This window comes from Barbus barbus (assembly GCF_936440315.1).
Source record: "Barbus barbus genome assembly, chromosome: 46".
Taxonomy (NCBI): domain Eukaryota; kingdom Metazoa; phylum Chordata; class Actinopteri; order Cypriniformes; family Cyprinidae; genus Barbus; species Barbus barbus.
The window spans coordinates 21799839-21816721 of record NC_136724.1 but is presented as its reverse complement, the minus strand read 5'-3'; the positions used below and the strand labels follow the sequence as shown (position 1 = coordinate 21816721).

Here is a 16883-nt window from a genome sequence, read left to right as displayed (position 1 = left end):
TTTGAATTTTAATAAAAGCATTATTGTTTAAATAAAACCAAAACAGCATTATTTTATAATCATTGATATAGAATTAATATTTATTAATATTTTAAATTAGATTTTATTTTTCTATTTTGTTTTCAGTTTTAGTAATTTTGTTGTGTTTTTATTGTTTTATTAATAATTAAAATAATTTTATTAATTTTTGTTTATTAATTTTTATTTATTTAATTTGAGATATTTTAGTACTTACAGTTAAACTAAAATTATTAAATACAAATTTACACCCACAAACACACACACTCAACTAAATAAAATGAGAAATGCTGCCTTGACAACTAGCTGAAATATAATAAGTTTAATTGTTTATATTTTACTTTATTTCAGTTAACTTTTATTTCAAGTAGCAACATTTTTTCATATAGTTTTAATTTCTGTTTTAGTTAGCAGTTAATAACCTTGAATCAAACAGGTGTAAAATGATTTTTTGAGTGCAGAAATCTTATCACATTAACGTTATTAGATTGTTTACATTCAAACTGTGCAATCAGAATGGATTTTATGCAATTCAAATACATAAATCTTAAATTTGGGCCAAAGTATTTTTTGGAGTGAATGCAGTGTTTACAGCATGGCACAGAACCATGAACTTGCGCTCATTTGAATTCACCTTGACCTCTATCGACCCCTGACCTTTAACCCTTGGGTGACTCAACTCGGCACAGCGAACACCTCAACAACCTTCGAGTCTCTTTTCTATGTGTGTGCAGATTTAAGCGTTGCCTCGGTGCGCATATGTGCGTGTCCTCCATCGAGCCAGGGTTAAAGGTCACAGGTGGAGTGAGGGAAACACATTGAAAACACAATAAGCGACGTCACGTCACAACAAACACAACACACGCGCGCGCGCACGCACAGCGACGAGGAGGAGGAGGAGGACGGGGGGAGTAAGTAGAACAGTGAGAGAATATATGAAGAAGCCAACATACAAACGCGGGATATGACACAACCTGAAGAAAAAGACAATACAGAGCGTGTGAGATCCCACTGAAAACACACACACACACACACACACACACACTGCAGCAGCTGCAGTTCCATTTGTAATTGTAGTGGATCTCATATGACATTGAAAACAATCTTTGTTACACAAACTCTACAGTGTCCAACTTTGTCCCTTATACATGTAATACTCAATACAGAGTATGAGGTTACGTCCGAGTAAAGATTGGGTTTCTGCTCTCTTCATGAGACGCTACGTTTATACAACACTTTAAAGCATCTTTAAACATTCCAGGTTATTTTCAATCTAACCATTTTGACTCTTTTAAGTCATACAATTACAATAGAAGCCTAGCAGGTAACTCTAACGTATCATAACTATCATAATTTATTAGTATCAGTCAATATTGACTATACTCATTTTCTTCATTTTTACATTTAGATGACCTTTTCCCTATTTGATTAACTTCAATTAACTAATAAAACTGTTAAATGCAATCTTCAATCTTTAATGTTTGAAATAAGATACATTTTTCATATTATACATTATCAGTTGCATGATTGTTCAGTCCAATGCACATGCAACTGGTCGGCAGGAGATTCTTCTTGATCTGAATTTCCTCAAAAGGATGATTTAGAAGTTGAAAATAACCTGGAATATTCCAATAAATACATTTAAAGGAACACTCCACTTAAAATAGGCTCATTTTACAACTCCCCTAGAGTTTAACAGTTGAGTTTTACCGTTTTTGAATCCATTTAGCTGATCTCCGGGTCTGGCGGTAGCACTTTTAGCTTAGCTTAGCATAGATCATTGAATCGGATTAGACCATTAGCATTTGGTCATCAAAAATGGCCAAAGAGTTTCGATAATTTTTCTATTTAAAGCTTGACTCTTCTGTAGTTACATCGTGTACGAAGACCGACCGAAAATGAAAAGTTGCGATTTTCTAGGGTGATATGGCTAGGAGCTATACTCTCATTCCGGCGTAATAATCAAGGAACTTTGCTGCCGTACCATGGGTACAGCAGGCGTAATGATATTACGCAGCGCATGAAAGTAGTCCCCAGCTAGGTAACTAGTTATGATATAGCTGGGGACTACTTTCAGGCGTTGCGTAATAGGAAAATTATCGAAACTCTTTGATGCTAACGGTCTAATCCGATTCAATGATCTATGCTAAGCTAAGCTAAAAGTGCTACCGCCAGACCCGGAGATCAGCTAAATGGATTCAAAAACGGTAAAACACAACTGTTTAACTCTTGGGGGGTTGTAAAATGAGCCTATTTTCAAAAAAAGTGGAGTGTTCTTTAATTGCTTAGTCGTCTGTCCTCTACACAGGTGTCAGACAAATGCGCTTTCAAAATGAGATTTATGCCATCTCACTGTATTTGTGCTGAGTTTTCTTTGTGTCTGGTGTTAAACTGGGTGATAAATTCTCCCCAGTGCACAGACATTTTTGTCATTGACTGTCCAGAGCGGGACGGTCAGCAGTTTAAGAGGTGCTAAAACATATGAGAACAAATGCATCTGTCAGAGAGCGTGTCAAACCCAACCTCAAACTCATATTCAGCAGCATTATACAACATTAGATTCATTTCCTTTAATTAATGAAACTAATGACAGTTTTTTAGGACAACAACACAACATCAACACGAAAAAGTTACACCCATCAACAACAACACACCCATGCAGGTGTAATTGTGCATGTGCTTGTGTTTGGTTTCTGTCCTAAATGGCTTGAACAATTGGACTTTATGTGCATGTATGTTTAGTATGCTTCTATTTCTGTTGTTGGTTTTTACCTCTGATTACTACGATTTGATCCATGCCAAAGCATTAAAGTCCATTCATCTGTAAGGGGAGGATGGTTGGCTGATCTCCTAATGCTAACAGTGCCAAATGTAGTTGGGTTGTGTTGAGGAAAGGGTAACCGGGGAAAAACTGGGTTTGGAGAATTGCGCGTGCATGGATTGGACATTGTTTGTGTCATTTATTTTTATGGGTAGAGAGGAGATTTTTGTGGCTGTTGGAGGTGACAGTGCAGGGTCACAAAGTTTTGTGGGATGTCATGTGTAACAGAAGGTTTGTCACTGAAACGAAGACGAATAGGATCAAGGAAAATGCAATGCAAAAAAGAAATTGAGAGAATGGAAGAATCGAGGGTATAAAGAGGATAGTGCATGTCAGGAAAGAAACAGAATTGAGTAAAATAGACATGCAAAGAACCACCAAACATAAATAGAGATAGACAGAAAAGATAAAAATAGGAGAGAAAAAGAAAAAAAGTTCAAAGAAAGATTTTCCAGTGTGTTTTTAAGGATGTTTTCACACTTGAATCCTAAACTAATGTAGATTTCTAGAGGTGGACCAAAAAATAAACCAGTTCACTTTGTATTCACATTGATTCTGGCCTAAAAAGTGGGTTCGGATCTCATTTTGACCCATTTTAGTGCTCATCTGTTTGCTGGTCAATACCTTTGCAATTTCATTTGGTGCCGCTATTGGTTCAGAAACTACGCACTTCACATTTAAATCTAATGTAATTATTGTTGTCAAATATTAATACATTTTTGTAATTGATTTCCTCAAATTGATGCACCAGAGTTGGTCATTTTATATACATGCATGTGTGTATTTATATAATTATTATAAGTAATTTATATAAGTATGGAGCTAAAATAGTCTCAAAATGAATGAGTTTATAGTATATCATATATGTGTATTTGTGCAAATGTGTAAGCCTAGTCACATTCCTAAAACAAAAAGTTTATATTTATTTAACAGCATTTCCTAACTTCACTGCAAAAAATGATTTTCTTATTTTGTATTTTAGTCTTGTGTTCAATTATAGATGTCTAAAAATTCCCAAACCGAGAAAAATGTTTATTACGTCTCTTGTTTTCTGAAAAAAGTATCAAAATTAAGTGGGCTTATGCTTAAAACAAGAAAAAAATATGTCAAGCTGTTATAATCTTGTTTTCCCTTTGAATTTATTCAGATATTTTTCTAGTGTGAAGCATTCAAACTCGCTTCATTTTGAAAAATTGTTAATTGTGGCAAAATGTCAAGTACATTATTGTACAATTTGACTTCTTAAGTCAAATTAGCATTAGGATATTAAGATGCAAATAAATAAACATTGCGTACATATAAACATTAACATCATGATTTTCTGTAAATGTGCTTTTGAAACAAAGTGTATTGTAAAAAGCGCTATATAAATAAATTTGACTTGACATGACATGACATGTAAGCCGGACTTCTTGTAAACGCTCTCAGCCCCCTGAAACCAACCAAGTGTGAAAAGACCCTGCGATGTTCGGTGGTTATGTAATCTGTATTTTTGGAGAGATGGGCACGAGAGAGATGGCGTGAGATGGGCATGTAAAACTGTTTTTTGGAACATTAAGGGACGCTTGTGTGTGCAACTAGATCTGTAAGATCTAATACGTCTATCACAGACACTGGGACTGGGCCGAGACTGATGTTCCCTTCACTGCATGACTGTGTGAATGTGTGTAACCTGCATGCAGAAGCGCTAAAACGTACCTTTCCGCACATTTCCATCAGTGGGTCGAAACTCTCGTGTGTTGAGGAGGAAGCAGGCTCTGTCCTGCTGGTAGCGTTCTTGTGTTCGGCCCACCGGGCTGCGCTCGTCCGGACTAAGAACCTGATCGATTGTTGGACAGTCCTCGTTTGCTAGAGCGGCGCTGGCTGCGTCACCGTTCTGCTTCGAGTCTGAGGACAGACATGAATAAACAGAGAGAGAGACATCATGTTGTTTTAAACCTGTATGACCAATGACTTGTGCATAAATCACAATGATTAGGACATGATAGGTAGTTTCTCTTTTAGGAAGAGCAGCTACCTATCATGTTCTAAACAAAAATAATTACAACGCAGCTCATATATCTGGAAATAATGTGATGGATACAAGATAAGCTGATGATATAGATAGACTAGTTAAAAAAATAAAATACAAGGCAAGGTTTATGCATTGCCCTTTTTCTGTTCCGCATCTTTTAGATCATATGTAGAACTTCAATTGACCCTATAGAACTTTTAGAGACTTCCAGGTTTACAAAAAAAAAATGAATAATTGATAATAGACATGACATTAGCAGGAAGAGCAGTCCATCTGGAAAAAACACTCACACTCACAAATGCACATGTTGTTGTACAGTGTAAGGACAGTAGGTTGTATTGTAGCATTTTTAACATCGTTTTAACAATGCACCCACAAATGTTTTCCCCACACAACTCCAAAACATCTCTTTGTTATCTTCAGATGTCTTTAATGGTTTGGCTAAATTGTATTTTTTAATTACGTATAATTTTAATTGAGTTAAGTTAAATTTTTAAAGTATTAAATTCACAAAAAAGCTATTAATAGCTATTAAAAAGTTATTAAGTACATAAATATAAATATCTAATATATATAATATCTAGAATAAAAAATATTTTAGATATATAACATTACATTTATAAATCATTCACTGAATTATTCAAAAATAGCTAATTTATATATAAATAAAATAATATTTATAATAAATGATTTATATGAAGATGCATATAGTATAAAAATAATATAATATAAAATATTTTAAAAAATACAAAAATTACTGATATATAATATATCAAATTACAGCTATACATAAAATATACATTTTTGTTGAATTCTGTTGTTTTCATATTCATAAACACACATACAAGCTTGGAAATGAACAGAAATAATTATTTTTACAGTTGGATTAAAATAACTAAATAAAATAAAATTTAAATGTAATACAATTATATATATATATATATATATATATATATATATATATATATATATATAAATAAAATAATATATATAAACCATTTTTTTTCAAGCTAAACTACAACTAAAAATAAACTATTAACTATATTATGATATATTAGCCATTTCAACCATTCCAAGAAGCGATTGTAAATCAGTACTGTCATTACAATTTTTTTGACCATATTGTTGAAGCTCCTTATATGCAAAACTTTACAGAATCCACCATAATAAGTTTAAAACCAATCAGTAAAAGACTTTTTGATGGTGCATATGAAAATCTGTGTGTATCCCTCCAGTCTCTCACCTCTGTTAATCTCTATGATCTCCTCCTGAGCTAGAGGACAGTCCCCCGTCACCCCGGTCGAGCCCAGCACGCCGCCCAGCACGTTACCCAGGATCCTCTGGGGCGAGGCCGTGGCCATGGCGAGGGCGTCCGGCTTGCAGTAATTGGGCGAGCCGGGTTGCGGGGCTCGCGGGATGTGTTTGTTCTTCTTTTTGGGCAGCTTCTGCTTGGCCATGGCCAGAGAGTAATACATGCCGAAGTTGTTCACAATGACGGGGACGGGCATGGCAATTGTCAGCACCCCCGCGAGGGCACACAGCGCCCCCACCAGCATGCCCGACCACGTCACCGGATACATATCTCCATAGCCTAAGGTGGTCATGGTCACCACGGCCCACCAGAAACCAATGGGGATGTTCTTAAAGTTGGTGTGATTGCTCGCCGTAGGGTCGTCCGGACTGGCTCCTATCCTCTCGGCGTAGTAGATCATGGTGGCGAAGATGAGGACGCCGAGAGCGAGGAAGATGATGAGCAGGAGGAACTCGTTGGTACTTGCGCGAAGCGTGTGCCCGAGAACGCGCAAGCCCACGAAGTGGCGCGTCAGCTTGAAGATGCGCAGGATTCGGACGAAGCGCACCACTCGCAGGAAGCCCAGCACGTCTTTCGCCGCTTTGGAGGAGAGTCCGCTCAGACTGACCTCTAGGTAGAAAGGCAGCACAGCCACGAAGTCGATGATGTTCAGCGTGCTCTTGAAGAACTCGGCCTTGTCGGGGCAGAAGATGATGCGCGTGAACACCTCGATGGTGAACCAGATGACGCACATTCCCTCCACGTACGTCAGCCAGCTGTCCGTCACCACCTCGTACACGATCTCCTCTCTCGTCACATTCCCGTCCGTCACGTTCTCCGTTTTGTTGTAGATGGTGTTGAACGCTTCGTGCGTCTCCATGCAGAAGGTGGAAATGGAGATGAGGATGAACAGAAGGGATCCGAACGCCACATACTGGAAAAACGAAAAAGAGAGAGAGGGTTCGACAAGGGTAACCAAAAATGATTGATCCACATACAAAACTGTTCAATATTACAAGCTCAAGCTGTAACCCAACAATGTTTCCATAAAATACAAGTCTTTTCTTTTTCATGCACTGGTCAGTTTTGAGATTTTGGGCTAGATGACTTTTTATAATGTGCTGGGATTTTCTTGGGATTAGTAGAAAGAAAATGATTGCACTACTATATCTATTTGCACCTATAGATTTAAATTACAGTACTTAGTACTTTAAAAAGGCTGTTTTCTGTAAATTAGTTTTCATCTCCATTTCAGAATCACTTACACCAAATTTTACAGTTTTATTCCCATCTGTATTCTAAGGGGTTTCACAGAGGGGTTTGTTCGTTTATCATTTGCCTCATTTTTTCAAACATTTATACTTAAAAAAACATGGTGATTTTCCTGGCTGTTGACAGCATTTGAGATTTTCAGCTGTTTGGCTTTTCATAATGACTAGTGAAAAGAAAACATCTAAAATACTCTAAGTATTTATTTTATTGCACTTCTGTATCTATTTGCACCTGTAGATTTCAATTACAATATTATACAAAATTAGTGTATATACTGTATATAGATAAAACTTAACACTTTTATTCCTATCTACACTATACTCTGAAGATTTTTACTTAGGGGTTTGTTCATTTGTTGATTTGAAAACCTGATTTTTTGCAACATTTTATTCCTTTAACATGATGATTTCTTTTCTGGCTGTTGACAGTATTTGAGATTTTAGGCTATTTTTGTCTCTCTTTTTTTTTTGGAGTAATTTGTTGTTTCAGACTAGTGGAAAGAAACATCAAAAATACTCTTTTAAGCATTTATTTTATTGTATTATTTCTATTTGTATCTTTACATTTCAATTACTATATTTATCTTTAAAGGCCATTTTTTATTAGTTTTCATATCTACTGTACTTCAGCAGCACTTATATACTAAACTTAACAGTTTTATTCCTTTCTATATTTTGAGGGATTTTACAGATGGGTTTGTTCATTTATCATTTGCCTGACAACATTCAATTCCTAAAACATGGTGAAAATGCTTTTTTTCTGTCTGTTGACAGTACTTTCCAATTTATGGAGAGATAAGAGATATCCGAAATAAAACAGTAAAAATATTTAACTGTAATGTCTCAACAAAATTAAACAAAACTTTTGAACCTGGCTTTATCCAATGTTCAGATTTATTTCCTGGAAATGTATTCAAACTAGTGCACATAATGCCTTGTTTTATTTAAACATAACATTTTAGAAAACTTGGATGACAAAGAATGTTTTGAATGAACCAACTGAGGAAGTATGGTGATATCTATAAGTTATTTTATCTTATGTGACGTTAACTAACCATATAACATGTATTATATCATAGCTGTATACAGTGTTGGGTAAGTTACTTTCAAAAAGTAATTAATTCAGTTACTAATTACTTCATCAATATTGTATTTAAATTACTTTACTAATTACTCTGTCTGAAAAGTAACTTAGTTACTCAATAAGTAAGTTAATTATTCAAATTGCTAAAATCCCTATAAACCTTAATAGAAATTAAACTCTTTATTTTTTCAATTTGAGTCACAAATAGAATAGTTTAGCCTTTTAGCTTTAAAACAACTGTCATACTTAAACATTTTTTTAAATAAAAAAAGTAACCTTCTTTGGTTAACAAATATAAATACTCTGCAAAATATCTGAATAACAAAAAAGGTTAAAAGTTAAACAATACATTTCAGTTTGAAAAGATGTTCAGGAAAAGCCTAACTAGTAAAAATGTAAAAATAACACGTTAACTAATGTAGGTAAGAATAAATTACAGAAATGATCTTCTCTGCTGAATAAAGCCATGTCAGATCGCGCTGTTATGAGGTAAATTCCTCATAGGTCATCTTTCAAAAATTAGGAAATTTAGATGAATCTTGAGGTTTTTTTAATCTTTTTTTTATTGGCGTTTGCGCGCAGGTGACTGCATAGAATGAGCTCAGATACGGGAAAGACCTCGCTTTCATACGGATTACATAATCAGAAAATATTTGTTTTCAATTTGAATTTGTTCATTTAAAAGTAGACACATCAAGCTTTCAGATACAGGAAAGACGGTACCTCTCTTTAGTTTCATAAGGATTACATAATCAGGAATATTGGTTTTCGATTTGAATTCATTCATTTAAAAGTAGAAACTTCAAGCTTTCAGATACGGGAAAGACTGGTCTTGCTTTACTTTCATAGGGATTACATAATAAGAAATATTAGTTTTTGATTTGAATTCGTTCATTTAAAAGTAAAATTCAAGCTTTTTAGATTCAATTGATTTTAGTCTTATATGTATCTGAGTATTTAAGGTTTCTCTGTGAATCAGGAAAATCTGAACGAACCGGCGCGCGGAGGGTTAAAGCCGCTGCTGTTACTTAGTAACGCGTTACACCCAACACTGTACATTCATTTGACTCTCATGTATGATTGATAACTTGATCATTTTAAAAGCTGCTTTGAAACAAATAATGTATTATGAAAGTGCTATACAAATAAACTTGAATTAACAATCATGCATTGTTCCGGTAAGGGGATGCATTTATCAAAAGGAACTTACGGTACACTTATTACAGACACAATCCCAGCGGAGTAACCTGAAGTTAAGTGCCCTGCTCAAGGACACTATGCTAATAGCTAATGACCCAAACCAGCATCCGGAAGTTTTCAGCCATAAGCTTTAACCACTACGGCATACCGGCAGGACGCAAACCCACAACCTTGCTTCATTTAGAGATATCCATAGTGCTGGAACCCACATTATGCATTATATATTATTATATAACATTTACATTTATGCATTAGGTAGACACCGGTGGTATTTTAGCATTAGTGTTCATTTTGAATTAACTTTTATATAGGCTTATATTGTTTTCATTTTCATTTTAGTTTAAATTTTGGTAATTTTGTTACGTGCTTTTGTCATTTTTAATTGTTTTTGTTGTTTATATTTCTATTTATTTAATTTTTTTTTTATTTAGTACCCCAACTTAAACCTGTTTTATAACTTCAAGGCAACATTTACAATTTTGTTTAAGTTTTCATCTTATATCATATATTATATATGTATATATCATATATATATATATATATATATATATATATATATATATATATATATATTTCAGCTTTATTTCAATTGAAAACGCAGATACTTGGACTCAAGATGCACCAAAAAGAGCCCCCCCCAAAAACTTGAGACTTAACTTAAGATTCATAAAAAACTGAATTGCAACATCAGAAATAGAAAACATTCCATATGCAGTTGTTGGCTCTTTGACAAAGTTATATGCTGCCTCTCGACTGTACTGTATATTGACTAAAGCATAAGTAAGAGTTTGCCATTCAATGATGTTTATTAAGGGCTCTGTCCTTGACATCATTTTATTTAGTCTAGACATTGATCGCCATGTGTACGAGATCAGTTTTCATAGCAATGACGACTATACATAGCTTTATATATTTGTGAAATCACATGCACCCGAAAAACCTATTTGTCCAAGACTAAGCTCAGGTAAAACAATGCGTTACTGTAAACAGATACATACAGTATCCTAGCTTTACATACAGATCAGTGATAATGTAAGGAAAGGAACTGCAGATTCTGTGATCAACGCAGTTCAATTAAAAATTGTTCAAAAAGTAACTTTACAGAGAAGGACTCAGTGGAAAGAGGCTTAGATACTGAGTAAAAAATTAAATTCCAATTTTAAAGATAAAATATTAGTCTTGTTTTATCACAATATCACACTTAAGTGAATAAACAGGGATGAATTTCCAATAATTATGAACATGATAATATTGAAAGATTGTTAAAAAAATTATTTAAAATGTGTCTTCATGTAAGTGAAGTGTCAATTTCTCATTGAACTTTTGCTAATTAAAAATACTAATAAATATATAATAATAATAGTAATAGTATAACAGCATATAAATAATAATAAAATAACACTGACTACAGCTCTGAATTTTTTTTATATTTTACACTTAATTTGAACTATTTAAATTTTTTTAAATAATTAAAAAAACTAATAAAAAAGACAAAAGCACATAAAATTAATAATACTAAAAAGTAAACTGAAAATATAAAAATTTAAATAAAAGCTAATTCAAATTATTACTGAATACAATAAAAGTACATAAATAATCATAAAATAACTATTTTATAGTATTTTAGATTTAATGATATTATCTAAAACATTAATATTACTATTTATACTAATACAATATTATTTACAATAATATAATATAATAGAAAATATAGGTATTATTTATAATTCACATTCATATTTATGTAAAATGTGTGCTTGCTTTCTACAAACAGTTGGACAAATGAAGATAACAATGACGGTAATAATAATAATAATAATTTCATCATTCCAGCATGAGAAACCCTCTTCCGGTCTCTGGATACTCATTTCTCTGTGTTTGGTCCACTCAAAAGTGTGCCAGAACCTAAACTAGGTCCTGACATACACACATACACACAGAAAACTACATCTACATTAGTCTCATACAGTCTCTCACCTGAATTCTCTTTACACACTAATTTATAACCCACAGAATAAAAGGCCACTGAAAGCTCAGAGGTCCAGGACTGGTGTGTGACACCTGTTAGGAAATTACCCTGTTGTGATTAGCTTTAGTCAAAAACTGCCAAAAATGTTATATTCATGCAATTGAATTGCTGGATTGTGCCAGCAATTCTCTCTCAAATTCACAAGCCTTTGCCTGCTGAGTATAATAGAGAAAGATCAAACATGTATTTATATAGAGATCTCACACACACACACACACACACACACACACACACACACACACACTCAGAGCCACTCGTGTGCATGAGCTGTTCCAGGCAGTGAGGACACAGGGTTGAAAGCTTCTCCTCCACTCCACCCCTCTATCTGCTCGCTCCATTTATCCCTCCATCCAAGACTGCTTTGTTTCACAGGCTGCCCAGGATTTGTACCGAACCTTCTCCCTCCCTCTCTAACACACAAATTTGTTTCTGTGACAGAGACTTTTCCGCTGTACTGAACACATTTTTCTATTTCTATAATGACATTTGTAAATCTTTGCATTTAAAATTTTCATTAAGATACTATAAAAAATGTTTAAGTTGTAAATAGCAGTTCCTCAATGAAAAGTCTGAGTGAAATAAAAATTTGTAGCACCCTGAAACATCTTAAAAATGGAAATATTTGGAATCATACATTTAGAAATAGGATTACAAGAAAATACCATTTCAGTTTTTACTTCACAATTTCACATTTAATTCAAAGGGCTAATAGCAGTTTTTTTTTTGTAATTTTTGTGTGAAATGTAACAATTTCTGAGCTAAAAAAAATAGTTTGAAAGTAAATTCTGGACCAGTTATTATTATTATATATTTTTTTTTACATTTGCAGCATATATAATGACTCTATAGTAAACCATCTTAAAATAAGAAATATTTGGAATTATGCTACCAGGAATATGATTACAAGAAAATGCTATTTCTATATTTTTACTCCAAAAGAAAATCACTTTTAATTCAGTTCATCCATTTCTATTTTTTTTTTTTTTTCTTTCTTTTTTATTATTTGTGATATTTACTAGCAATTAGAGTGGAAATTGTTTTGAAGTAAATCCAATGCCGTGTATTAAAGTGACTTTCAATATGTATAGCTGATCAGACATTTCTTTCTTTTTCACATTTCCAGCACATGAAATCATGTTCCCAAGGTAAATGCAATCAAAAATATGGAAAACAAAGAAATAAGAGGGGTAATAAGAATAAGAGCACAGTGAATGATAGCTCTGAAGAGGACAGGTGCTGATCTCAGGTGAACTATTTTTTTTTTTTTTTTTTTTAAGTATACCTGCTTCATCCCATAAGCCTCCCTCCCCTCTCTCTCTGTCTTCAGTTTCAACCTGACCTAGTTACAGACTGCTGCAGTAACCAGCTTCCTCTGTCCAGGTCTCCCTCTCTCCATCTCTCACAGCAGTGCTCTCTTATGCTCCATATTGGCTGTTAAAATAAGGGAACTAGTCGACAAACCAGTTGCATGTTTAAGTCATACTCTCTAGTTCTTTACAACTTTTGCAACATTTATTCACATTTGCATGAATTGCATGATTACCAGCATACTGTAAACTGCCTACTATTTTGAATAAAAAGCCTAATTTATTATACATGAGCTATGCAAATTCAAGAATCCATTCTTAAACTGTTTCACTGAACTGATTGCAACAGTTAATGCAATACTTAGCATGTGTTTCATGAATGAGGCTCAGTATATGCAACAATATGCGGTATGTGAAGATAACTTACAGCCTAATCATGATTACAGAAATAAATATGTTTACTCTGCATTTTTTATTGAATTTTGTGTAATGAATAAAAACATGGTATTAGCATGGTACCATGTCCAAAAATGTGGTATTACCATAGCATAATATAAAAAAAAAATTCAAAATCCTAACATAGTTTTACCATCGTACCATCAATACTTAGTATTACCATGGCATCATATTAAAAAACACAGCACTACCATACCTAAATGTCCAAAAACATAGCATTACCAAAGTACAGTATCCAAAAATCTGGTTTTACCATGTCACCGTACTGAAAAAAACATAGCCATACTAAAATGTCAGAAAACATGGTACTACCATAGTACATTAGCCTACCCAAAAAGATGATACTACCATAGCACCATACTGATAAGAATCATAATATTATGATGTCCTAAAACATAGTATTACCATACTATAATGTCAGAAAACAAAGAATTACCATAGTAAAAAGTCCAAAAATGTGGTATTACCATAGCACCGTATCGAAAAAGCATAGTATTGTCATATTTTGACGTCCTAAAACATTGTATTACCATAGAACGATGTCTAAAAGTATGGTATTACCATGGCACCATATTCAAAAAATACAGTATTGACATACTACAATGTCCAAAAACATAGCATTACCATGGTACGATTTCCAAAAATGTGCTTTTACCATGGCATCATTTAAAAAAAAACACTATTAGCATACTATGATATCCTAAAATATAGTATTACCATAATACCATGTCTAAAAATGATGGTATTTCCATGGCACACTACACGGTATACCATACTACACTGTCAAAACTGGACATTACGGAGGGTATTTGCTGCAGGCGTCTGCACTATCACGAGCACAGTGGTTGTCATGGAGACAGTGATGAAGCTGTGCTGCAGTAAACACACGTCATTAGAGTTACGTTAACACTCGTGTGCACACGCTTTCATACACAGAACAGCACCGTACAGTGAGCGAGACGTTCAGTCACTCGCAGCATGGCACTCATCGTCACTGTCCTTTCCTGTTTCCAGCCTGCTTTCTTCCCTAGTCTTTCCTACTTTCTTTCTTTCATCGGCCAGCTCTGGTAATCTCCACCAGAAAGCGCTAGAGAAATTGATGTTAAAGGGATAGTTCAGCCCAAATGAACAATTCTGTCACCGTCGACTCACACTAATATCAACACTCATATTGCTGGAGATATTTAGCAGGATATCAAGACTACTCACAAAATGAATGAATGTCAAACTCCAAAAAAGACAAAAGAGGTCCATAAAAGTAGTTCATACAACATGCAAACTAAATCTTTTTAAGACATTGAGAAGCTTGGAGTCATTTGGAGATTACGGTTATTTACTGTTAATTACTGAGATTTTACTGTTTTTGAAGGAAGCCTCTTATGCCTGCCAAGGCTGCATTTATTTGACCCAAAATACAGTAAAAACAGTAAAATTGTGAGATAATTACAATTTAATATATCTGATTTGTATTTGAATATATGTTAAAATTAGTGCTGTCAATCAATTAATAATCACGATTAATCGCAAATTTAAAATACTAGGATTTTCACATCTCCGCCAGGTATGAGACATAATATTTTTTCAGCCATTATCAGCCTTTATACTGCAATAAAACGTTTACCAAGCCACATCGCTTCAATCCCAGTACACATTTACCCAACTATTATCAAAAGTATTTCTAAATAAATACAACAAAACATTTTCTTGCGACCTTACATGAAGTATTATGATAAAATGCATTATGAAGAAGAATTGGACCTGTTCTGCAGGTGCATTAGAGCTAACATTAACTTGCTAAGTAAAACAAGTTATGAGATTAATAGTACACTTTTACTCAGAACTCACTTTAAACCACCATCGAGTGTTTATAATAACTTCCTTTTGTGATCAAGATTCAAGATTTCAAGATTTTTATTTGTCACATACACAATTATACAGAGTATAACCAGCAGTTAAATGTAAGATCACATGTGTATATACTTTGGACGGCCACGGTACATTATAAAAAAACGCAACATTTTTCCCGGGACTGTATTTTCAAAATAGCCCAATTGTGCGGGAAAACTGCGACCCTATAAAAACATATGCACATAAACTAGCACTGAATATTGTTTCATATACAGTATACAGTGTGTACTGTGCAGTAAGCAGCAGGCAACTCCCTGCTGAACATGAGGACGGTGTAACAGTACATCAGAACCTGCAGGGATTATTATCCAAACACGCTCCATCAAGACTTCTGGGGCAGATCATTCCTGTCTACAAAAGTACAACCTTCTCACGCACTTTAAAGAGCTCTTTCCTGTTCAGTTCACAGTATTAGTGTGACGTCAGGTCGTCTTCAGTACATCTGACCGCTAATTGAGGTGCGGCAGCCTGAAGACATCAGGAGGTTTTATTGGATGTAATGTAAAGACAAGAGAGGACAACAGATCATCACATCTGATGATAGGAAGAGTTAAATTACAGAACATTATTTCAATACACTGTAAAAAATGATAAGTTGACTTAACTTAAAAAAAGTTGAGGAAACCCTTTGCCTTAAAATTATTAAGTAAATAATAATAATAAAAAAGTGAACTTGACAATTCACTTATACTTTTTTTTTATTATTAATTACTTAATTTTAAGACAACGGGTTTCCTCATTTTTTTTTTTTTTAAAGTTAAGTCAGCTTATCACTTTTTATAGTGTAGTTCACACTCGTGAGCCATATTAAATGATATTAAATGCTGATAAACATGCAATTTAAATGAATGCTAAAGCTGCTACATTGTTTATCAACTGTAAAACCACTGCTTTGGCAAAAAATTCATGTTAAATAATTTTTTTTGGTTTAATATTGAATATTATTTTTTTATGTTCTTTAGGATTTTTAAAATCCATTTATTTTTTCAAATATAATTAGTCACATTCCAAGATGTAAAATGCTGATAAATGTGCAATCTAAATGAATGCTAAAGTTACTACAATTGTCAACTTTGGCCATTTTTAATATTAATGAATTTTTATATCCTTATTTAATTTTTAATAAAAACATTTATTTTTTACATTCTCTAGGTTTTTAAAAAATATAGTTATTTTTTAAAACATGATTTAGAATTTTTAATCTAATTACTATTAATAATAAATGTACTATTTATTGAACATCAATAGCTATTGTACGGCTTTATAAAAGCCAACAACAGACAATAGGAAAAGTTAAATTTTCAAATGTATAGTTCAGACTTCAAATTATGATCGGATGAGTCACATTCAAACTCAAAGACATAAAAATGCAAATAAATGTACAATTAAAATTAATGCTAAAGTTATGAAATTTTGTATATTAATATTCATTCATTTTATATGCTTAATATTATTTAATATAATTTTTAATTTCAATTTAATCG

The 16883-nt window shown here is 33.4% G+C and overlaps 1 protein-coding gene across 3 annotated transcripts in view; it reads right to left on the bottom strand.

The window, feature by feature from the left end:
* The window catches only part of LOC306864886 (voltage-gated potassium channel KCNC1-like), a gene marked incomplete at its 3' end in the record, with an annotated part of 66869 nt that overhangs the window by 21871 nt on the left and 28115 nt on the right, over positions 1–16883 (bottom strand). The window contains exons 3-5 of one of the 3 annotated variants that reach the window (XM_079409163.1): positions 6097–7078; positions 4538–4726; positions 972–992 (exon numbers count right to left, since the gene is read on the bottom strand). In XM_079409163.1, the coding sequence (XP_079265289.1) occupies positions 972–992; positions 4538–4726; positions 6097–7078 (1192 nt within the window). Of the gene's footprint in view, positions 1–971; positions 993–4537; positions 4778–6096; positions 7079–16883 lie in introns of all 3 variants that reach the window. The other 2 variants (XM_079409164.1, XM_079409165.1) reach the window with 2 other exon arrangements.